This window comes from Miscanthus floridulus, chromosome 6 (genome assembly GCF_019320115.1).
Source record: "Miscanthus floridulus cultivar M001 chromosome 6, ASM1932011v1, whole genome shotgun sequence".
Lineage (NCBI taxonomy): Eukaryota > Viridiplantae > Streptophyta > Magnoliopsida > Poales > Poaceae > Miscanthus > Miscanthus floridulus.
The window spans coordinates 111,601,943-111,624,996 of NC_089585.1; the positions used below are offsets into that span (position 1 = coordinate 111,601,943).

A 23,054-nucleotide genomic window follows, 5' to 3' on the forward strand; every position below is an offset into this window, starting at 1 on the left:
AGTGCTTGCAACTGATAGTTCAATATATTGCAATTAGTATTTGAAAAAAAACTTCATCAAATACAGCCTTTATTACAACCAGTGCTAAATACGTGTAGGGTCGAGATGGCGGACTAAAGGGAGGGTGAATAGTCTTTTCTAAAATTAATCGCGTCGGCTAACCGAAATAAGTGCGGTATTAAAACTATCGGTCTAGCCAAGACTATACCCCTCTATCTATGTTCTCTAACACCTCAGCGTTCGGTCGTTTCCAGTAAGATACTAGTCGCGACCAGACACGTCCGGTCGGTCACGATCGGACGCAGCATCAACGTCCGGTCCTCCTCCAACTTTTCTGTGTCGCCTACGTCACCGTACGTCAGCCTGACCGGACGCACCCTGCCAGCGTTTGGTCACTTTCAGCACCAGCGTCCGGTCGAAGACCGACGCCTGCACACTCACTGCTGCCACTGACCGGACGCAGGACCCCAACGTCCGGTCACCACATGACCAGTGTCCGGTCCACTCTGTGAGACCCTGTCTTTTCTATATAGGGCGCCGGTGGCACTGTTGGACTGTCCGCACTCTATGGGCGGACACTCCGCCGGTGGAGTTCGAACCCTTGCCTCCGTTTCTTCGTCGAGTTGATCCACATCAACTCCAATTTCATCTCCTTTGTAAATATGCCAACACCACCACGTGTACACCACCATGTGTATGTGTTAGCATTTTCACAAACCTTTTCCAAAGGATTAGCCACTTAACTTGCCATGCCACTTAATCCTAGCAACGATGCAAAGTTAGATCACTTGAGTGGCACTTAGATGACCGATATGCAAACAAGTTTGCCCTTCTTGATAGTACGGCCATCTATCCTAAACTCGGTCATCAACTTCTCTACACACCTATGACCAGTGAAATGAAATGCCCTAGGTTATACCTTTGCCTTACACATTCTATTCCATCTCCTCAAATATTGATGCAACACATGCACCAACATGATCAACAATGATATGATCCACTTCATATCATCATGTGATCATATTGGTTTATCGATCTTGACTTCACTTGCTTGTCACCGTTGCCTTCGTCCATCGACGCCAAGTCTTGCTCATGCTTCACCGCCACGCGGTCCATCGCTCCAAAACCTCCGACTTGCCCTTCACGCTTGCAACCAGTCTATCAAGCCAAGTCTTGTCTTGATCTTCTCCACCTTGATCACATGACTTAATGTCATGTCTCATGTGCAATGAGCTCCTTCATCATCACATGTGTGAGTTTTGCAACATCTCCAAGCCATTTTCACCTTCATGGCATATGTTGCTCACATATATGTACCTGTAGACTAATCACTTGTGTATCTTACATAAACACAATTAGTCTACATAGGTTGTCACTCAATTACCAAAATCACACAAGGACCTTTCAATACGCTACAACCAAGTTGCAATTGTGTTGTAGAAGTACTTGCAACTCATAGTACAACATATTGCAATTACGTATTTAAAAAAAACTTCATCAAATACGGCCTTCATTGCAACCAGTGCTAAATACGCTATAACCAAGTTGCAATTGTGTTTGTAGAAGTGCTTGCAACTCATAGTACAACATATTGCAATTACGTATTTGAAAAAAAAAACTTCATCAAATACAGCCTTCATGGATCTCGTTTTGTTAAACATATTTTTTCAACAACCTACTTCAAACAGAACTAAAATCGGATATATGGTTTAGAAGATATCGTATTTTTTCGTTTCGAATCAACAAAAGATTCCCTGCATGCATGCTTCCTGGTAAGTGGGTTGAGCAGTTAGGTGGCATCACGTAGTTGGTTATCTCCATTTAGTTTTGCATGCAGGAGCGTGGACTTACCTCGCTCTCGCCGCTCGCGTGTCGGGTGCACTCGCTTCACAGAATGCACCCAGGTGCATTTTAGCCTCGTCTTATATATATATATATATATATATATATATATATATATATATATATATATATATATATATATATATATATACACACACACAATAAGACAGCTGGCCATAGAATAACTTATTCTATGACCACCTTGATTTACGATAATATTTGTACCAATTTACGATAATGACAATACACATTTACGATACATGGGTTTACTATAATTCAAGATGATACTTACCATAATGCTATAGTAAATCACTTATGAGGGAGTTACCATAATCTCATAAATTAGTATAACAATTATCGTAACTCAAAGTGGCCACAAAATAACTTATTCTGCGGCCAACTACAGAACAGTACGTGTATATATATATATATATATATATATATATATATATATATATATATATATATATATATATATATATATATATATATATATATATATATATATATATATATATAATAATAATATTTGTACCATAACATGAATATGTATTTACGATACTCGTGTTACTACAACTCACGGTGATATTTACGATAATGTTATAGTAAATCACTTAGTAAGGAGTTATTATAATCTCGTAAATTAGCATGGTAATTATCGTAACTCAAAGTGGCCAGAATAAATTATTCTATTGCCAGCTGCAGAACATACATGTGTGTGTTGTGTGAGAGAGAGAGAGGTCGAAGTCCTGTCAGCTCTAAGTTTTCTCTATTTATCGATGGCTTTGATACGATGGGCAATGCCTTGGAATCGTACATGAGAAGAGGAAGAAGTCTGGGAGTGGGAAATCAGGAAGTCGACACGACGGGCTACTCAAGCGAGAGCCCACTTTGATCCAATCCAAAATAAAAAAAAAAATACAGTATATATGTACACTAGCTCACACGATACATGCAAAATCTCGTGTCGTGCCATACTGCCATGCCGTCTCCTAATGGCGACCTGAGGGGCTTCTGTTCCCGCTGAGGAAGTCCAGCTTGTCCATGTACGTCTGCTTGAGGTTGGTCATGATGTTTGGCAGCTTCATCAGCCTGCCGTCGTCCTGCGCCGGCAGCTCCGGTGGCGGCGCGGGCGATACGTCGTCGTTCTTGCCCTCAGGGTCCCCGGTCCACCCCATGAAGTCCAGCAGGGTCGTCTGCTTGCTCTGGTCGTCGTCGTCGCCGGCCTCCTGCGGGCAGCGGCATCCGGCGGCGGGGTCCGCCGCGGGCGGCGCGTTCTTCTTGGCCTTCTCCCTGGCCACGTTGTCGGCCTGGATGACGTCCTCTATCCGGGACATGACGTTGAACGCCAGGCTCTCCAGGACCCTGGAGTAGCTCTCCAGCAGCGCGAACCCGACGTCCTGTCGTCGTCGGCCATGGCGCGCGGCAATGTGTCAGTGCATGCAAGACCGGCAAAGATTACTACTACTATACTAGCCAAGCCAACGGTTGCATTGCATGGCATCGCGTGCTCTGCTCAGTGCTCACCCTGTTTTCTTGGATCTTTGCGATGTCGAGCGCGGACTGGGGGATGCCGGGGAACCTGTGCTTGATGATGAGCAGCAGCGTCTGCGCCCGCTCCTCAAACTGCTCCCTCTTCTCCTGGCTGACGGCGGAGCCCCAGGAGGACTTGCCGTCCTTGTTGTGCACCTTCCTGTTCCAGATGATGACGGACGCCTCGATCCGGTCCTTGAGGTCCAGGATCTTGTGCTCCGACGTCAGGTCCACCGTCGACAGGAAGTCGTCCGGGTCGAACTCCACGTCCGTGATGATCCGGTACAGCGCGTCCCCGAGGCTAGCTCGCCCGTTCTGCCAGCCTCAGGCAGCAAAAAGGTTGAGGATTCAGATGCTGTACATGTTTGCGAGATCGCACGAATGACAATTGCCAAGGACTAGAAGGCAGGCAAGGACCTTGGGGAGTGTGTCTATATACGTGTCCGGGATGCTAATCTCCATGAGGCAGTTGGCGTTGATGGCCATGGCCGCCTTGAGCACCTGGTTCACCAGCTCCTTCTGGTGCAGGAGCCAGCCTCTGGAGGTCGGGGAAAGCCCGCCGGGGGGCACCTTGACGATCGGGATCCACCATTTCTCGTCGGACCTCTCCTCGTTCTCACTCTCCGAGCACGAGTCGCGCTTCACGTACCAGAACTCGTTGCGCTCCTTGAAGTTGTCCAGGTAGTCCTGCAGCTCACGGGTAACAACACAACAGCAGGAGAGAGTTTAAGTTTAACTAACAACATCTTTTCCGAACCCGTCGACTGCATCTGGCTTTGAGGTGGATCCACTCATACATACGAGAAGCATCGTGTCCAGTTTACGCAATGCTGGAATGTTCGCCTGGAGATCCCGTCTCTGCTGCGTGCCCATCACCTGCGACGAGCAGCAGAACAGAGTGTCACCGTCCGGGCTGGTGAGGAAGAAGATCGATCAAGGGGCATCAAGGAGCGGCATGCACGTGGTGGCTGAACGAACCTCCATTTCGGTGCCGTTGTCCAGGACTTGTTTCTTGGCGACGAACTCGACGATGTGGTCGGCGACGGACAGAAGCCAGCCCACTTCTTTCTTCCACCTCCCCTTTCTGTCCGGGGCCATGGGCTCCAGCTTCCGCTGCTCGCCGAAGACAGAGGCTGCAGGTGAATATGGCACGCATGAAATTATTAAAAAAAAAAAAGGAATCGTGGTCTCTGCACTGCAGCGACCGAATTCGACAGGAATCACCTGCGAGGTTGGTGACGGCGTTGGAGAGGGCGAGCGCGGAGGGCACCCCTTTCCCGGACCCGGACATGTCCTCCCCGAGCAGCAGCTTGCCGAACTTCTCCTTCATCAGGTCCATGTCTGCACGCAACGCAACCACCTGACGCCTCATCAAGACCGGCAACACCACCGGCTCCACCGAGAACCATCTGCCGGCCGGGCCGATGTCGACTTACCGGAAGGTCCTGCGCTCTGCTCGGCGAGGCGCGACTTGGGCGCGGCGCTGTCCTTGTCGAGCACGGGAGCCGTGCTGGACCCCTGGCTCCGGGACATGACCTCCTCGTCGGGCGGCTGGCCCTGGTCCTCCTCCTGCACCATGCTCTGCGACCGCCGCACCGAGCTCCGCCGCTCCAATTGCGCCCCAGCGCTCATCGACCGATCTGCCGCGTTCGCGTCACAGCCGGCGCCCCGTCATGTGTCACATCCAATCCATCCCCATGCCATGACGACGGCGACAAAAAAAGGATTTTCCGTTCCAAGGAAGGAGAGACAAAGATCACCATGATGCCGGCATACCTGTAAAGCTTTGCTTTCGGGGCCTCGAGCGCAGCGCGGGTGTCTGTCGCCGGCGGAAAGGATGATGATGAGCTAGCCGAGATTGTGCGCGCGCAGAGAAAGAGCGCCAAAAGGAACGAGAAATGATTAGCTCCGAATGATGGATGATTCCTGTGGGTGTCTTCTGCAATCCATGAATCGGCGGTTTCTATGGATCGTCGTCATCTGCTCTTCCTGTCCTGTCCGAATAGGGGAGGCCCCGGACCGCTGGCATGGGAAGACAGGAGTGAGTATAATTAGGGATTGGCACTCGCTTTATTATTAGAAAGAAAGCGCCTGCCATTCTTAGCCTCCTTCCCCTGCCAGTGCTTGTGCTTCCCGTGTATTGAACGGTCGATCGGGGAGTGGGGAGGAAGAAGAAGAAGCAGCCCTCTAGCTACTCTATCGATCTTTGCCGGATCGGAGATGCGCCGCCGTCAGGTCTCTCCTTGTAGGCTTGTACTACCCTCAACCATGGATATAATGGTAGAAATGGATGGCACGGCATTACTAGTAGCTGTACCATGGACGCGTAATAATGCAATGAGTGCTATCTTTTGTGTCACCGGCCGAGGCAACTGCTTGAGGGACCGGAGGGACAGTCTGGTCAACTTTCGCCTGTCTGTTCACTCTTCACGTAACATGTCCTCGCTTACACTTGCTGCTACAGAAGCTGCAATTTAGCAAGATTGTACGCCTCAACGTCAACGGTAGGCTAAGTTGAATGATCATTGCTTCCCGTGATGAGAATGGGCCCTGAACGTCCATCTTAAATTAAAAAATTCTTGCGAAACAAAGCATCCGACCTTAGCTCAGTTGGTAGAGCGGAGGACTGTAGTGTCTGCAGATCAATCCTTAGGTCGCTGGTTCGAATCCGGCAGGTCGGATAATATTGTTTCTTTTTTTAAAATCGTTTTTTTTTGCCGTTTCTGTAGATGGAGGTCTGCCTTGCTCCTGCTAGAATAACCCCCCAACAAATTTAAATTTTCATCCATACACCATCATCACCAAATTAGTCTAAATTTCGTATAAAAAAGCAAATTGGCCAGCGATGAATTCCACAGTTTCCAATCTCCCACAATGTTTCAAATCTACTGGTACCATCGTGCTCCTACAGACTACAGTGAGGCAACATCGACGCGCCAGCAGCCGCCGCCGTGCCACCTCGTCGCCCTCCACAAAGCCGGTGGGGAAAAAATCCTCCTCCACCTGCTTTGCCTGGTCGTGATGTTTGAAAGCAATAGATATTGCGTGGAATATTAGATTAGATTGATTGGAGAGTCCTATGTACATATATATAGGGAAGAGGAGATCTTGTGGCTTATAGAAACATAACCAACAGAGATCTCCTCATATCTCTCTAACCAAATATAGGGCTGGCCGGCTATACCAGGCACAGGCCCACCATACACGCACAGCACATATACATGTATATTCTAACACGCCCCCGCAGTCACAGCATCGATGGGTCGAACGTTGAGACTGGACCGAAACTCTGTGAAGACAGCAGTAGGAAAGCCTTTGGTAAAAATGTCGGCGAACTGGGACGTCGTCGGGACGTGAAGAACGCGGACAACACCAAGAGCCACTCGTTCTCGGACGAAGTGAAGATCAATCTCAATGTGCTTGGTACGCTGATGCTGAACAGGGTTGGAAGACATGTACACGGTGCTGACATTGTCACAGTAGACCAATGTGGCATGGCGCAGGGGTGTATGCAGCTTAGACAACAACTGGCACAACCAAGAAGCTTCGGCGACGGCATTGGCGACCGCACGATACCCAGCTTCAGCACTGGAGCGAGAGACCGTGTTCTGGCACTTGGAGGACCAGGAAATCAAAGTGTCGTCGAGGAACATCGTGTAGCCCGAGGTGGACTTACGAGTGTCAAGACAGCCGGCCCAGTCGGCATCGGAGTACACAACAAGATCAAGCTGACTGGAGGCTCGAATGTGTAACCCCAACTCCAAAGTGCCACGAACATAACGCAATATGCGCTTCAAAGGTGTAAGGTGAGGCTCTCGCGGATCATGCATATGAAGACACACTTGCTGCACGGCATAAGCAATGTCCGGCCGTGTGAAGGTGAGATACTGCAGAGCTCCTGCTAGGCTGCGAAAATCCATAGGATCTGCAATGGGGTTGCCATCAGCTGAGAGCTTCGGGTTGATATCAACCGGAGTAGAGCAGGGCTTGTAATCTGCCATACCAGCACGATCTAAGATGTCCAGCATATACTGATGTTGAGATAGGAAAAGACCACAGCTGGTGCGCTGAACCTGCATGCCCAGAAAATGATGGAGTTCTCCCAAATCCTTCATAGAAAATTCCCACTGAAGCGCTGCAATAATGCGCTGGCGCTGATCCGCTGAGGAAGCAGTCAGCACAATATCATCAACATAGAGCAGGAGATATGCAGTCTCAGAACCCCGACGATAAACAAATAAGGATGTGTCCGACTTGGCCTCAACAAAGCCCAACTGGAGAAGGAACGTGGCGAACCTGCTATACCAAGCACGGGGCGCCTGTTTCAGTCCGTATAAGGACCTATTCAAGTGGCAGACAAAATCCGGGCGAGAAGTGTCCTCAAATCCTGCTGGCTAGGCGCAGTAGACTGTCTCGGAGAGGGTCCCATGGAGGAATGCATTCTTCACATCAAGCTGATGAACTAGCCAACTGCGTGAGACAGCCAACGAGAGAACTGTGCGAACAGTGGCGGGCTTCACAACGGGGCTGAAAGTCTCATCGTAGTCAATGCCTGGGCGCTAGGTGAATCCACGAAGAACCTAGCGCGCCTTGTAGCGCTCGAGAGAACCGTCTACCTTGAACTTGTGTTTGAAGACCCACTTGCCAGTCACCACATTAGAGCGCGGTGGTCGCGGAACTAGATCCCAAGTGTGGTTGACAAGCAGAGCTGAGAACTCCTCCTGCATAGCTGCACGCCAATGGGGGTCAACAAGAGCGGCGCGATACGTCCGCGGGATCGGCGACAGGGAGGTCATCTGAAGTGCCGCCGGCTGTCCGAAACCGGCTTTCCCACGCGTCCTCATGGCATGCTGATTGGCCACAGGGACGATGGGAACCGCCCCAGGTGGAAGGCGAACAGCAGCAGCAGTAGCCAGTGGTGGTGGAGCAGTTGGAGATGGAGGCCGTGGGCGATGGCTGTATGTCACCCGAACTGGTGGGACCGGCGCCGTAGCAGCCTGCCCATCCCAGCGCTGGAAGCCGGGTGGAGGACCAACAGGGCGACTGCCCAAACCAGCCGGCTGGTTGCTGGAGGGGCCAGCTACTGGTGGTGCACGTGCCTGACTGCCCAGACCAGCTGGCTGGCTAATGGAGGAGCTAGCTGCTGGTGGTGCATGACCGGCTGTTGCGGCCGGGCCTGCTGTAGATGATGCACCAGGGGCTAGGGAAGCAGCAGCAAGCCATGGGGCGCTGCTCCCTGGAAACACAGCCGCACGTGGCTGTGCAGCGGCGACGCCAGGAGAACCTGCAGGCATAAAAAATGACGGCACTGGTGGAGCCATCACAGGGTCAGTAGAGTCCAAGAACTCAAAATCCTGGGGAGTAGGACGAGCGAAATCCTCGGAGAAGGGAAAGGATGTCTCATCAAAGACGACATGCCGGGATATGATGATCCGGTTAGATGACCAGTCAAGACAGCAGTAGCCTTTGTGATGAGGGGAATAGCCAAGAAAGACACACAAGGAGGAGCGGGGGCGAGTTTGTGGGGAGTGGTGGCTGAAAGGTTGGGATAGCAACGACACCCAAAAACACAAAGATGCTCATAAGAGGGTGGAGACCCATATAGTACCATATGAGGGGTGGAGAAATTGAGTGTCTTGGTAGGGAGAATGTTAAGGAGTAGTGTAGCAGTGGAGAGGGCCTCAACCCAATAGGCTGGAGGGACACTAGCCTAGAACAGGAGGGAGCGAACAACATTATTGATGGTACGAATAATGTGTTCGGCTTTACCGTTTTGGGAGGAGGTGTATGGACAAGACATGCGTAGCTGCACGTTGTGAGAGAGGAAGAAGGCACGTGAAGCATGATTGTCGAACTCGCGTCCATTGTCGCACTGAATACCCTGAATAGAGACACCGAACAGTGTAGCAACATATGCAAAGAAGTTAGACAGGGTCGAAAAGGTGCCTGACTTAAACCGAAGTGGAAAAGTCCAGAGGTAGTGCGAAAAGTCATCAAGAACGACAAGATAATACTTGCATCCAGCAACACTTGGAATAGGCGAGGTCCACAAATCGCAATGTATTAATTGGAAAATATGAGTGGTTCTGGAATTGGACGCATGAAATGGCAAACGAGTATGACGCCCCAACTGACAAGCATGACATAATGTTTGACTAGCACTATTATTACATGGAATAGCAGACGATTGGGCTAGCCTAGACAAGACTTCATGACCGGGATGACCAAGACGCTAGTGCCAAAACGAAGGACTAGAAGTGGCGATCAGAGTAGAGGCAAGCTCCTGGACTGTAGTGGGTAAAGGGGACCGGAGCTGTCACACCTGACGATCTCTCTCCGAGAATGTAGATCCTTCACAGAACAGCCAAGAGGGTCAAACTCCACAGAACAATTGTTATCGGAAGTAAACTGACGTACCGAAATAAGATTCTTAATAAGGCCAGGAGAAACAAGGACATTATTAAGATGAAGGTTATGAGGAAAATTGGTAACGCCGGTGGAAGTAACAGGAAGAAGGTGCCCATTACCGACAACAATATGGGATGGTGATGATGAAAGTGGAGTGAAGGGAGCAGTGACTGTACCAGCATCAGAAGTCATATGGTTGGACGCGCCGGAGTCGAAGTACCAGTTGCTAGATGGGGGCTGCTGCAGCGACATCGTTTGGAAGTTGGCAGCCAAGCTCGCCGCATCCCAGCCTGGGGGGCCAACAGCTAGGCTGTAGAGGCCCGTTGGGGGCAGCGCCCACTGCTGCACGCCTGGGTGGACACCCCAGCCCTGCTGTGCGCCGGCCAGCAGTGCATGAGGCATCTGTTGTCCGCCTGGAGGCTGCTACACACCGCCGAGGAGAGCGTGAGGGTGCGGGAGCGTCGATGGCCGAGGTCCAGGCCACATGTTGATGGACCCGGTCCATGGTTGATGAAGATTAGGCCAAGGCGCCGATTGCTGCCCACTGTTGGGCATTTGGCCACGGCCACCACCACCGCGCTTGTCGCGCCGGGCGCGCTTGCGCCCCCCCCCCCCCCCCCACCGTTGGAGGGCTGTTGCTGACCTGGCGGCCGCTGCTGTGGAGGCACGGCTGGAGGTGCAGACGGCGGCCGTGAGCCGCTGGAGGGGGCGGTAGCCCTGGCATGAAGAGCAGTAGCCAGCGCAGTCGCCTCCATGGTGAGCTTTTCAAGGAGAAGATCATTGCGGGCCTACAAAAAGGAAGGGAAGGGATGCCCGCGACGAAGGTGGAGCCCAATGGCTTCAAAGCGGCCATTGAGACCGCGGATGAGGTTTAGCACAAGCGTGCGGTCTAGAACGGGCTCGCCAAGGTCGCGGAGAGCATCAGCCATGCCCTTGAGCTTCCTGCAATAGGTGGTGATGTCTTGATCGCCTTGCTTGAAGTTGCGGAATTCCGCGTCGAGGTGGAGGGCGTGGGTTTCGCAATTCCCACGGAACTGGGACTCGATGGCGAGCCATGAGACACGGGCAGTGTTGCCCGGTTCGATGGCGATCTCGGCGAGGGCGTCGGTGATGGTGCCGCCGAGCCAAGTCCGAACAACATAGTCCATGCGTACCCAATCCGGCGAGGTGGGAGTGGACACGTCGGAGAGAACGTGACTCTCCAGAGAGTAGCGGCCGACGACGTGGAGGAAGGACTCGCGCCAGCGCCCGTAGAACGTCGAAGAGACGTCGAGGACGAGCGGCACAAGGAGACGGATGTTCTGCACAGCCACGGCTTGGGCATGCAGATTGATCAAGGCTGCGGCCTCGTGCTGGAGGAGAGCATCCTGGAAGGGATCGTCGCCGGCGTCGGAGTCTTCGCCGCCGGAACCATCGTCACTTCCAGGGAGGGGTTGGGTCGCAGCACGCTCGAGGGCGGCGCGAGCCAGGGCAGCGCGGGGGCGAGTGTCTGCGGCGTCGCCCTCAGCCTGCGCTGCAGGAGCCACACGGTCAGCCTCAGCCACGCGGGCGAGGGCAGCGGTGTGGCGAGCCTGGGCCGCGCGCTCGCGGTCCTCCTTGGCGAGGCGAGCAGCATCGGCATGGGCGCGCTTCTCCTGGGCAGCGATGGCTGCAGCACCAGAGGCGTCGGTGAGGATGCCGGAGGCTGCGCTTGAGGGCTGCGGAGCGTGCGGCTGGGGAGCAGGGGGTGGAGGATCGCCGGCCATGATTGGTGCTGCAGAGGATGCGCACGCGAATTTGTGGCGAGCAGGAGCGGAAGGGAACCCTAGACTCGTGATACCATGAAAGCAATAGAGATTACGTGGAATATTAGATTAGATTGATTGGAGAGAGTCCTATATACATATACATATATATATATATATATATATATATATATATATATATATATATATATATATATATATAACTACTATCCTGTAGCTGGCTACAGAATAACTTATTCTGTTGCCATTTTGAGTTACGATAATTACTATGTTATTTTACGAGATTATAGTAACTCCTTACTAAGTGGTTTAATATAACGTTATGGTAAATATCCCCATGTGTTATAGTAACCCAACTATCGTAAATATGTATTTATATTATGGTAAATTAGTATATAAAATTATAGTAAATAGAGGTGGCTACAGAATAACTTATTTTGTAGCCGGCTACTGAATAGCCTCTCCCTATATATATATATATATATATATATATATATATATATATATATATATAGGGAAGAGGAGATCTTGTGGCTTATAAAAACATAACCAACAGAGATCTCCTCATATCTCTCTAACCAAATATAGGGCTGGCCGGCTATACCAGGCACAGGCCCACCATACACGCACAGCACATATACATGTATATTCTAACAATGTTTTAGCTGCCATGAGCTTGTCATGCTGCCGCCCCTTGGAAGACGAGGAACCTGAGCGACTCGAGGCGGAAGTAGATGAAGCTCCCCTTGCTGTGCGTGAAGTAGCAGCCGAAGCTGGAGCCAACCACGCATTGCCATCCGGGGCCATGGATCGCGTCAAACTCCTACAGCCAATCCAACTGCAACTGGTGAGCAGAGCTGCATAGGGTGGATGGAGATGGGATGGCACGCGAGCCACGACGAGGGAGTGTTGTTACCTTCTTGATGTGAGCCGCGATGCTCCGGCAGTCGAGGACGTCGAAGCGGTCGAGGGCCCTGGACGCCGCCGACATCGCCTGCGCCTGCATCTTCGCCGGCATGTCGGTGTCCTCCACCACCGCCTTTCCTTCCAACATGGCGCTACGGTGTCCCTGCTCTGCTCTCGCGATGATCCTGCTACTGCTAGCACGCACCAGCACGGCACGAGGGCTCAGCTAGAACGTGATCTGAATTCTGAAGACGACGACGACGACTCGGAGATGTCCGCGTATCTGTGCATTCCCCCTTCCTTATTATATAGCCGGAGCCGAGAGCCGGGACAGGACGGGCTCGCGGATAATACGGCAGTCATCCATCCACATGCATCCGCGTCAAGCTGACGTGCTTGCGACTACGGGTAACGACCAGGTCGGGCCTCCCTCGAGTTCAATTCAATTGTTCAAATGCCAAGGACGAGCAGGATGCATGAAGCATTGGTGTGAAAACACGCACAGGTTTTAATTAACTCATGCTGTGGGTGCTTTGCCGTGTTGGATATGGCCAACGTCACGTCCAATCTTTTGGCTGGTGGAATTGGGCGCATGGGCGGAATTGATTTCGGAGAACCCGGGATCGTATTCTCTTTGAGCTCTAATACTATTGGTGAATTGGTCCGGTGGTCCCTATCGTGGCGAGGTCTCCACATCCGGGTCAGGGCGGGGCGGCGGGCTGGAAAGTGGAAAGTCTCGGGCTCTTTTCTGATCCCTGCGGGTAAAGAAATCGATCAGTCGGGCCTATTTTATTGGTACCGTACCATGTGTTCCGGATGGGGGCTCGGGTCCTGAATTCCTGATCACGGGAGCACACAGCTCTATGCAGTCTATCCTTTCTCATCTCTTCAAGTCGCAATATCGTTCCCCGCTTGGCACTTCATCTGTGTGGCACATGAACATGATGATGAGACTCTAGAACTTTCCTCGCAGCAGCTACGCGATTTTCTTTTTCTTTTCATTCCTCGTGCATTTGCAAAAAAAAAAAAGTGTACCTTAGAGCTGTTGGGTTTCGTCAATCACTATATACACCATGTTCGCTTGTTGGTTTCAGCCAGGCTGATTCAACCAGCCAACAGTGTTTTTCTCTCACAACAAATCAGCACCAGCCAGCCCAAACCAGTCCAGAAACCGATTGCCTTACCAAACGAGCATATATATATTTTTTAAGATAATGAACAAGGATATACATTAGGCAGTGTTTTTGATACTAGGCAAGGCTACCTTGGGAATGGGCCCTGTGTAAGCAAGCTTTTGCCCTGTTAACATGAGAGAGCTAAAATAGCTCTCCTAGCTTGGCAAGCTTCTCGTTGCTAAAGCAGCCTCTATAGGCTATAGCTCGGAAATATATAACGGTTGCATCATCTATTCTAATACTATTGGAATCGAAATTTGTATTGTCGCCGAACACGTGCGGTTCTAACTTTATGAGCATGGGTTATAAGTCCAGATCTGAGATGACACAAGAAGAGAAGCAAGGGCACTTTCGGAAGTAACAGAAGACGGATAGAAGAATCACTTTGCTTGCTAATATTAGATATAGTACACAGCATAGTGTAGCATAATATAGTATAGTATAATATAATGCAATATAATATGTAGAGGTATAAATATAGATATAGATATAGATATAGATATAGATGTAGATAAAAAATATAGATATATGCTTTTTTATTTCTTATTTTAGACTGCTGCTTTCTTAATTTGAGCAAGTGTGTATGCTTCGGTTGTGCTACACCACGAAGCCAACGGGCCCAATGAGCCTTGGGGATCGGCCTCACGCCGCCTGTGCCTCTCTCTCGTCGTCTGTCCAGGAGTGGCGGGCCTTTCCCATGCAGCCCGGCACACAGCAAGGCCCACCACAGCTGCATTCCTCGCGACCAGGTCGGGCCTCCCTCGAGTTCAATTGTTCAAATGCCAAGGACGAGCAGGGAATGAAAGCACAGGTTTTAATTTACTGGTGCTGTGGGTCCTTTGCCGTGTTGGGTGTGCAACGTCACGTCCAATCCTTTGCCGGGTTGAATTGGGCGCGTGCATTTTGATTTATCCGGGATCGTAGTTCAAACCTCAAAGAGTAGCTTAACAGATACGTACGTGTAGTTGGAAAAAAACAAAAGGAGCAAGTTTTTTTTAGGTAACTCCTATTATATGGGAGAATATATTATATGAGAACTAGAAAGGCACGCGGTCTTGCCGCGCAGTGTCTGTATTTTGTCGTAATATTATAGCTGATACAGACTTTATTTCATGCATAGAGTAATAATAATTGTATGTAGACGCTAAGGCGCAGATGCACACTTTTTTTTAAGCAACGTAGGTAAGACAACCGTGGCTTTATTATTTTCGCATAGGTGTCATGGTTTGCAGCCCGACCATTGTTATGAAGGTATTATTTAATAAGATATTATTTTTGATATTGAAATGGAATTATTACATTTATTGGCTATATTTATTGTGGAGAAAGAAGGGGGTAGGAGCATAAGTAGCTAGAAGTTTAATGTAGTTGTAAAAAAACGAGGAGAATTCGACCTCGAATCATGAGATTTAGGGATCCTTAGACGTGATGGTATTTTCTTTAATGAAGTAAGGTTAATATTAAAATATGATGCGTTATTATAGAGCTAGCACGAAAAAGCGTAGAAGAACGATGATGCCATATTTTTTTTAGCAAAATATAATATTTGGTTGGTGTGGTACTTTCTATGAAAGTAGTGTCAGTATTAAAAATGACCATTGCTGTAGGGCTCCTACAAAGAGACGTAGACAAATGATGGTACGTTTTTTTTTTTTTTTTTTTTTGCCAAAATAGGGTCTTCGTTTGCTGTGGGTTGGTTCTATAAAATATGAAGTTTTTTTTTCAAGAATAACGTGTCATTAGGTGGAGCGTGGATTAATTTTATGCAAAAATGAGATTTTTTTTTGTGAAACAGGGAAGAAACACGGATTGTGGATTTATTTCTCGAGTAAATAGGGTCCATTTTCTAAATCAACGAAGGAATGTGCGGAAGGCGGGTTCATTTTCTAGAAATTTCTGGGTTTTTTTGTAAATAACTAAAGATAGACTGTTGATTGATTTCAGCCAAACTTGAGGGGTTTTTACAAAAAAAAAACTGAGAGGTGGCCTAGACTCGGGTTGATTTAAGTGAAGCTCGAGGGGTTTTGAGAAAAAAAAAGATATTAAATGTTGGATTGTGGGTTGATTTATGTGAAATAGAAGGGTCTTTATTCAAAATTACGGGGCCACAATCTGGGCCGTCCACGCGCCCAATCCGACAGCCGGGAAAGGCGCGCGACGTGGCCACACTCTTCGCTCGTCTTTTGGTGCGTGAATCGTATTAAGAGATTCCTAAAGGACACTCGGTTGTTTCCGCCAGCTCCAGCACACGATTTTCTCTCTGCCTGCTCCTTCCGCCGCCACCTGCAGGCCAGTTGTTGCCCCCTCTGCCGCTACCCCCAGGGTGGCCGCTGCTCCCTCCGTCGCGCGGGCCCTGACTCATCTTGAAGGCGCGGGCTACTTCCAAGCGGCGGCGTGCGCGGGATCCCTTCGTCTGACGCTGCCAGATGTTCCGCATCGAGAAGAAGACGCCTGAACCATAGGTAGAAGAGAAGAGAATGGACGTTCGATCTTCGTTTTGGTATGTTCTGTCTCTGACATTTGTGAATAATTTGGTACATATTTGTCTGATATTTGTAATCCATAGAAATAATTTATATTTTTTGAACAATTTGAGATATATTTCTCTGAGATCTGCAATCCATAGAAATAGAAGTTGTGAGCATCTCCAAGAGTTTCCAATAAGGCCTCCCAATCTAGGATTTTTAGCAAGAATGGAAAAAACCCATCTCCAACCGTTTTCAAACCTAGCTAGCAATCTTTCCGCACTTGGAAAAATAGATCGATCCTGCGGATATATCTGAAAGGACATGGGAAAGAATAAAGAGTAGGAAAGGTTCCTGATGCAAATATACAAGAAAGAAAGAATATATAAAAGTGGTTAGGATAATTTAGAAATAGTATAGGATTTCTGATGTAAAATTGACTTATATTAGAAGTGAATTATTGGAAAATATTGAAGATGGTCTTATTTATTCCTCCGAATAATTTTTGACGAGTTAGAAAACTCCATAGTTTTGGGGAAAAAAAGGTTAGGAACTCTTGGAGACGTTCTTATCCGTAAATTACATCACTCTTTATAACAAATTATAGTAGAAAAATCATTGTAAATATAATAATAAGACAAAAATTGGACCGCCGCAGATCATCTATAACATGAACTGCTGGGAGGACCATTTTTACTGGGTTGGGCAAGGAGGACCTCCCCCAAAGTAATCTACAACATGAACAACTAGAGATCAACGAATCAAGCAATGGCCAGGCAACACGATCTCCTACACAAATTAGGCTACTATGCCTCTCTGCTCAGCAATCTGAGTGTCTTATTGGTTTAGGCCGGCGGGAAGAAGCGGTTGAGGTTGAATGGCAGGCTGTAGAACTCCTCGTTCCTGCTGTCGCCCTTGAACGCCCGGAACCGCAGCCACCACGGCATCCCTCGGTCCTTGCCCGCGTCCTTCATCTCCAGCGTGTTGTCCAGGAACACGGCCACGATCAGCCCCACCGTCGGCGGCGACGAGAAGATGGTGTTGATGTAGTCGTTGAACTGCAGTCATCCCAGGTCACACACACACACAAAAGTTAGCCGACATGATTTGAAGAACTAGTGCCAGCCGCCATATGATTTGATATACTCCTACTTGCTGCTGTCTACTACTGCACTGCACTGTCTATCTACATGATATCTCAGGTACTGTTTGACCTTGAGCCATGAAATAGGGTAAAGAGAGACGTACCCATCCAGCTTTCGTGTGCGCAGGACCACGGTGAGCAGCCATGGTGTACCGGAAAAAGTATTCCGGCACGGAAAGGCCCAGGAAGATGGAGACACCGACGATAAAGAGGTTGCGCATGGAGTTCATGTTAGTGAACTGTAAGAAGGACAGCCCCACTGCAGCTGAAAGTCAGAGAAAGGTGAAAAAAAAACGTCAGCCCAGGCAGCAGCATTACCAAAGCGCAGCAGCAGACTGCACACATTAGGCGTTGTCTAGATCCTAAAATTTAGGTGTCGTAGGAGGATGTCACATGGCGTGTGATTGGATACTAATAAAAAAAATAAAGTACAGAATTCGTCAGGACTCCACGGGACAAATTTATTAAGCCTAATTAATCCGTTATTAGCGTATGTTTACTGTACCACTGTATTGTCAAATCCTGGCCTAATTAGGCTTAAAAGATTCCGTCTTGCAAATTAGTCATAAACTATACAATTAATTTCGTAATTAGTCTATATTTAGTACTCGCATCAGATTCAGACGGGTTCAGGGAAACAGGATGACCAACCAACTAGTCCAAACAAGACGCAGTACACGGCTGCAAAGATGGTGAACGGGATGGAAGCGAACAAAGCTCCAAATTTCCCTGCAATTCGATAAATGAAGAGTGTCAGGAGCTGCTCCTCGCACTCAGGGCCTCAGTTGCAGACATGATCTGCAAACAGTCCAATTACTACACGATCAAACAGTGCTCACCCAGCATGGAGAAAAAGATCATGAAGCCAGCTGAGATCTGTATAACCCGCCGGCTCCCAATCCTTGTCGACCCAAGCAGCCCAACGTTCTCCCTGCATCGTTGTGCCAGACAAGTAGTGTCAAGGCTTGTAATACAAAACATCTGCAGAGGCACAGCGGTGAAGAAGATTTTGGCATAGAGACACTCACACTGAGACAGTGGAGCCAGTCCCCGTTCCAAAGAGCCCATCAAGGAGGATGCCGATTCCCTGTTGTTCGCCAGAGCATCTTTTCAGTTTTGAACATCTCATGCAACATCAAAAGAAGAACAATCATGGGTGCAAGAAAGTGTTTACCTGCCACCCAATGCCTCTACTCAGGATATGAGCCGGAGGTGGAGTCGCACTTGCAAGCCGAGCAGCGGCTTTGTAGGAGGCTGTGGACTGTCAGAGAGAGATATTGTGTTAAGGTCAATTCTGTCGTTTCTGAATTCTAAAACAAAGGATCCAAGGCTGAAGTATGTATCACCTCTACTAGCGAGACCAAAACAGCAGACACCATACCAAATGACTGGCCAGCATTGAAGGTTGGTGCGCCCCATTGCAGTGGGTAAGGAATCTTAATCCTGGGTGGAGTCAATGGATCAATTTGCAGAGAAAAAAGACGCAAACAATTCCGTGTCTCACAAAAAGAATGCAACTGAAGATCTATCTTAAGTTGGGACAAATGCACTTAAGCTGTTGGTGGCTCCAATATGTCACTCTTTGTTACACCTCCATTGCAAAATCAGGATTCCAAGTCTCCAACATTAGACCATTGTTATTTTTTCACAATATATTGAATTATTGATAGTAGCAGTAACAATCATCCGTGCCTTTTCCACAAACGAACAAAAAAATATGATGAACACTCTCAAACAAATCTAAGATTGTAAGGTGTCAGACGTTTAGGAAAACACTGATCTAAGGTGTCAGGTTCATGTCACTGAAAATGCGTATGCTAGACCAAAAATGGGTTCAGACTTACAAAAATTGACTATCGGATATAAATGTTCAACATACAAATAGTGCCTAATACTGGATTGAGCATTGAGCATTGAGCATCTTTACATCTACACGACACACTTAACATCGTGTTGGCAAGGGTACTAACCATGGGGCAGAAGAGATCAGATTGGCTCTGTCAGTGCGGCAGTTGTTCTGAGTGACCTCAGAGCTATTTTTATAGGCTCCACCTGAAGTGAGGATTTGAGCATATGCCCATACCAATGCGATACAGATGAAAAGGGAGAACCTTTCCAGTATGGGAATTTCTTTTATTTGTATATTCTTCAGATACTGGGAAAGAATGGAAAGGCACAAATTAGGTATGTTTAACTTCCCAAGATGAATTTGGTGCATAGAAAACTGGACAGTATGGAGTTTTGTCAAACCTGAGAGAGTACAACAAAGAGAATCAGCATTGGCAAGCCAATCTCAACGCATCTCCCAACCTGGTGCAATATCATCAGACATTAATTGGGTGAACAAGCTTATTCCTCATCAACATATCCACGTCTTGCGTGGTCATGCGCACAAGTTGACAATACAAAATGGAGTCGGGACAAAGCAAGCGGTACCACAGGGAAACCTCTTTCGAAAAGGCCAAATCCGAGCAGCGCAACCACTGGGGTCATCCCCACTGGACTGAAGAATCTGAAAGAGGATATGCATTTTTCGAACCAATCAGTAAATCCTAGGCACTGTCAAAACTGAAATGGAATGCAGAAGCATTCATGGGCCAATCCATTCCAACATTTAACTACAACTAGAATTGGGTAAATCCTAGTTCTTCCAAGGCAAGAACACTAGAACTAGAATGCTTGGACTGTGAAGTGTGAAGGAAAGCAACCTGGAGAAAATACCCCACAGCTGGCTGTAGCCCAGGATGATCTGAATGCTGGAGGACACTATCAGTGCCCCCTGTATCGCCTTCATGGTCTCGAGGAACCTCTGCTCAATGACGGATGAAAAAACTTGCAGATTAGACCACCGCCTCATCAGAAGCAACAGACTGGACACAGGCAATTGCTCACCTGGTGACCATCGGGTATCCCCGAAAGCGACGGGTCCTGGATGATGGCCATTATCGGGATCACGAAGGCGTAGGAGCCGCCGATGACCGTCGGCAGCCGGGTCCCGAAGAGGGACTGCAGCAGCGTGTTTATCCCCGTCACGAACAGCAGCGTCTGCACCACCCTGACCCTGTCTCCCTGCAAATAGCGACACCAATCACAAGCGAAAGGGAAAGGACCCAAAACATCACATCACCAAACTGATGCTGCCAAGAACCGGCACGAATCTGGTGTGGCCAAAAAGCGGAAGGCATGACACAGGAGCTCACATCGTCGCCGCCCATCATGGGAACCAACACCGCCGGGATCATCACCGCCGTGCCCAGCGCCAGTATGTAGTGTTGGAAGCCCAGTATGATCGCCTCGCCTGAAATGAAAGCCAAAAAGGATTTTTGTTTAAAAAAAGAAGACGAAGAAAAAGATTCAGAGAGCCGAATTCCAACACAAATGTGAACTCATTTCAGCTCCTAGCTACGATACGCACCCCAGGGAGGGTTGGAGTCTATGCAGTACTCGAACCCCTGGAGCTGCTCCATGGGCGGATGGCTTATCTCCTCCGGCTTCACCTCCGCCATTTCCCCCGACGAGTTTTGCCCTCTTGGACCAAGACAAACCGGAGGAAAGAGGACAGGAAGAGAGCTCTTGTCCCTCAGGCTCCCAAGAACACGATCTCGTCCCTTAAAATCACCAGACCGCCGCACGCCGATTCGGTGAGTGGTTGGTTCCTGCGTGCTTCGTCTGCTGGGCCTCTCTTGACAAAGCAGGAAGAAGAATCCAAAGCAGTGAGATGTATAGAGATGAAACGTATCCACCGGCAACAGCCGCCCTTTGCAGGAAAAGTTTTCGAGTGCGAGGGGTGCGGGGACAGGCGGCGCAAGAGGGAGGGAGGGACACCAGCGGCGGCGGCCGAGAGCGATTCCGCAAACAGGACACAGCCCAGCGGCGTCTAGCAGTGGCGAGTACTGGTCGCCGGCCGGCCTCTCTTATCTCGTGATGCTTCCTTTTTGTTTTCCTTGCCTTTTTATCGTTGCTGGGCTGGGTTTTGCTGCGGGTTGCTCGCTGGGTTTAATCGCCTTTGAAGCGCTCTTCCCTCCTCTCCTGTGAGGAACTGGCCGTTGGCTTTTTTGCTGTGACCAAATTGCCCCTCCCGTGTCCTTTATGTACAGTACGGTACGGTACCGCTGTTTTTCACCTCGTGGCTCGTGCTGACGCATGGGGCGACTGCTGTCTGCTGTAGTTTCAACGTGCTGTTGACTGCTGTGTTTTTGCCTCTTTTGGCAAAAGCAAGTTCAGTAGTAGTAATAATCAGGGTGTGTTTAGTTGGGTTCGTGAAAATTTTTGGTATCACATCGAATGTGTTAAGGAAGAATGTCGGGAGGGGTTTTTGGATATCAATAAAAAAATAAATTACAGAACCTATCAGGAAACTGCGAGACGAATCTAATGATACTAATTAATCGGTCATTAGCACATGTGGGGTACTGTAGCACTTAAGGCTTTTCATGGACTAATTAGGCTTAGGCCCTGTTTGGTTCCAAATAAGTCACCTACTTATAAGTTAGAAAGTGAAAAAAGTGACTTATTTTGCCAAACGCTACCAACTTATAAGTCACCCCTGCTTATAAGTTTTAAGTTGATTCACCCCTGCTTAAAACTTATAAGTCACCCTTTTTCGCGTGGGGCTCACACCTTTAATGAGCTTATAAGTCATCTACAACCAAACAAGCATGACTTATAAGTCACTGGTTTTTAGTCACCTGACTTAATAAGTCACCTGACTTATGGAAACCAAACAGGGCCTTAAAAGATTCGTCTCGCGATTTTGCCGAGAACTGTGCAATTAGTTTTTTTTTTGTCTACATTTAGTACTCCATGTATATCTTCAAACATGCTCTTTTACTGTAGGAGGCAAAAAAAAATTTGGAAACTAAACAGGACCTCATTTTTAACATTTCTTGATCCAAAAGTTCATTTGTGATACTAGGGTCTGTTTGGTACGTAGCCACAACTTGTCACAGCTAAAGTCCGACGCGTTGACTTATTTGGGTTGTCGTTTGGTTTGTATCCATAGCTTTGGCATGCCGCAACTTCTCAAGCTTGACCATAGTTCATTGGGTCCAATTTTCGCGCCAAAAAGTCTGGCGGGGCTTTTGGTCCCAAAACTTGCGGCGCGGCCGTAAGTGCGGTGCGGCAGGGTGAGGTAACTAGCCAAACATAGCCTAGATGATACGTACAATAGGTCTGTTCGCTTGAACTTATCAGCTAGAATTTATAGTATTTTTCTCTCACAATGAAACAACTTCAGCCGACTTTAATACCAGCCGAACAGGCATATCCAAGTTAGCAACGTACGAATAAATGTTGATTTTCCCAGACCTTCGGCTTCTGCTTTTCAGGGGGGCTTTCAATCTTTGCCACAAGTAAGTCCACAATATTGTACTCTATTAGAAAAACTGAAAAGGTATTCTATCTGTTTGAAACTATAAGTCAGTTGTGGTAACTTTATGTAACTAGATATATATATATATATATATATATATATATATATATATATATATATATATATATATATATATATATATATATATATATATATATATATACACACACACACACACACACTGCCCCATATTAAGTGTCGTTTTAGCTTTAAGCACATCAATAAGATGAGTGAAAAAGCTGTGGTACGAGACAAAAAAGATAAAGATAGAGATTTTTTTTTTTTTGGGTGGGGGGGGGGGGGGGGGGGAGAGGATTCATGGCAAAGTGGGAATGGCAAATAATTTGGAACAAATATAGCAATGGCAGATATAGAAATTCATAGAAGATGTACTCAAGCAATCTTCAACTTTTAGAGTCCTTTCTTTCTCTCTTCCATGTTTATAAAAACTAGGAGTGTGGTTTC

General features: G+C 48.3%; 4 protein-coding genes and 1 non-coding gene across 6 annotated transcripts; 1 reads left to right on the forward strand and 4 right to left on the reverse strand.

The window, feature by feature from the left end:
• Positions 1-2,608: 2,608 nt before the first annotated feature.
• LOC136456595 (rop guanine nucleotide exchange factor 9-like) lies at positions 2,609-5,709 on the reverse strand. Of its 2 annotated transcripts, XM_066456515.1 has the most exons (9): positions 5,693-5,709; positions 5,152-5,397; positions 4,812-5,015; positions 4,600-4,716; positions 4,354-4,508; positions 4,177-4,251; positions 3,793-4,062; positions 3,370-3,690; positions 2,609-3,242 (listed from the first exon to the last, which is right to left on the reverse strand). In XM_066456515.1, exons 3-9 carry the CDS (start codon positions 5,005-5,007, stop codon positions 2,835-2,837), a joined length of 1,542 nt encoding a protein of 513 aa, XP_066312612.1. In that variant the 5' UTR covers positions 5,008-5,015; positions 5,152-5,397; positions 5,693-5,709; the 3' UTR covers positions 2,609-2,834. The 2 variants fall into 2 exon arrangements, with proteins under 2 accessions (XP_066312612.1, XP_066312611.1); XM_066456514.1 differs by lacking the exon at positions 5,693-5,709 and having other exon boundaries at positions 5,152-5,626.
• A 261-nt stretch (positions 5,710-5,970) lies between these two features.
• Positions 5,971-6,056, forward strand: TRNAY-GUA (transfer RNA tyrosine (anticodon GUA)). Its single transcript is given in 2 exon segments — positions 5,971-6,007; positions 6,021-6,056. It is a non-coding gene; the product is annotated as a tRNA-Tyr (tRNA).
• A 4,515-nt stretch (positions 6,057-10,571) lies between these two features.
• LOC136461017 (uncharacterized) lies at positions 10,572-11,528 on the reverse strand. Its single transcript, XM_066460502.1, has one exon. The coding sequence runs from the start codon at positions 11,526-11,528 to the stop codon at positions 10,572-10,574; it is 957 nt and encodes a 318-aa protein (XP_066316599.1).
• A 475-nt stretch (positions 11,529-12,003) lies between these two features.
• On the reverse strand, positions 12,004-12,696 carry LOC136456596 (uncharacterized). Its single transcript, XM_066456516.1, has 2 exons — positions 12,445-12,696; positions 12,004-12,351 (listed from the first exon to the last, which is right to left on the reverse strand). Exons 1-2 carry the CDS (start codon positions 12,580-12,582, stop codon positions 12,208-12,210), a joined length of 282 nt encoding a protein of 93 aa, XP_066312613.1. The 5' UTR covers positions 12,583-12,696; the 3' UTR covers positions 12,004-12,207.
• Positions 12,697-16,629: 3,933 nt separating this feature from the next.
• On the reverse strand, positions 16,630-21,122 carry LOC136459065 (nucleobase-ascorbate transporter 2-like). Its single transcript, XM_066458964.1, has 14 exons — positions 20,634-21,122; positions 20,419-20,516; positions 20,111-20,287; positions 19,927-20,027; positions 19,655-19,730; positions 19,469-19,528; positions 19,189-19,373; positions 18,565-18,661; positions 18,393-18,479; positions 18,247-18,305; positions 18,058-18,149; positions 17,870-17,947; positions 17,323-17,483; positions 16,630-17,132 (listed from the first exon to the last, which is right to left on the reverse strand). Exons 1-14 carry the CDS (start codon positions 20,722-20,724, stop codon positions 16,920-16,922), a joined length of 1,575 nt encoding a protein of 524 aa, XP_066315061.1. The 5' UTR covers positions 20,725-21,122; the 3' UTR covers positions 16,630-16,919.
• Positions 21,123-23,054: the final 1,932 nt, after the last annotated feature.

What these genes read in the sequence shown, in the direction of transcription:
- LOC136456595 (XM_066456515.1), bottom strand. Translation starts at nt 5,007, where the DNA reads ATGAGCGCTGGGGCGCAATTGGAGCGGCGGAGCTCGGTGCGGCGGTCG. An exon ending in GCAGAGCGCAGGACCTTCCG is followed by an intron (nt 4,717 to 4,811) that starts GTAAGTCGACAT and finishes CGTTGCGTGCAG; the next exon opens with ACATGGACCTGATGAAGGAG. An exon ending in CAAAGATCCAAGAAAACAGG is followed by an intron (nt 3,243 to 3,369) that starts GTGAGCACTGAG and finishes CGACGACGACAG; the next exon opens with GACGTCGGGTTCGCGCTGCT.
- LOC136461017 (XM_066460502.1), bottom strand. Translation starts at nt 11,528, where the DNA reads ATGGCCGGCGATCCTCCACCCCCTGCTCCCCAGCCGCACGCTCCGCAG.
- LOC136456596 (XM_066456516.1), bottom strand. Translation starts at nt 12,582, where the DNA reads ATGTTGGAAGGAAAGGCGGTGGTGGAGGACACCGACATGCCGGCGAAG. An exon ending in TCGCGGCTCACATCAAGAAG is followed by an intron (nt 12,352 to 12,444) that starts GTAACAACACTC and finishes GATTGGCTGTAG; the next exon opens with GAGTTTGACGCGATCCATGG.
- LOC136459065 (XM_066458964.1), bottom strand. Translation starts at nt 20,724, where the DNA reads ATGGCGGAGGTGAAGCCGGAGGAGATAAGCCATCCGCCCATGGAGCAG. An exon ending in GGATACCCGATGGTCACCAG is followed by an intron (nt 20,028 to 20,110) that starts GTGAGCAATTGC and finishes GTCATTGAGCAG; the next exon opens with AGGTTCCTCGAGACCATGAA. An exon ending in CGCACACGAAAGCTGGATGG is followed by an intron (nt 17,133 to 17,322) that starts GTACGTCTCTCT and finishes GGATGACTGCAG; the next exon opens with TTCAACGACTACATCAACAC.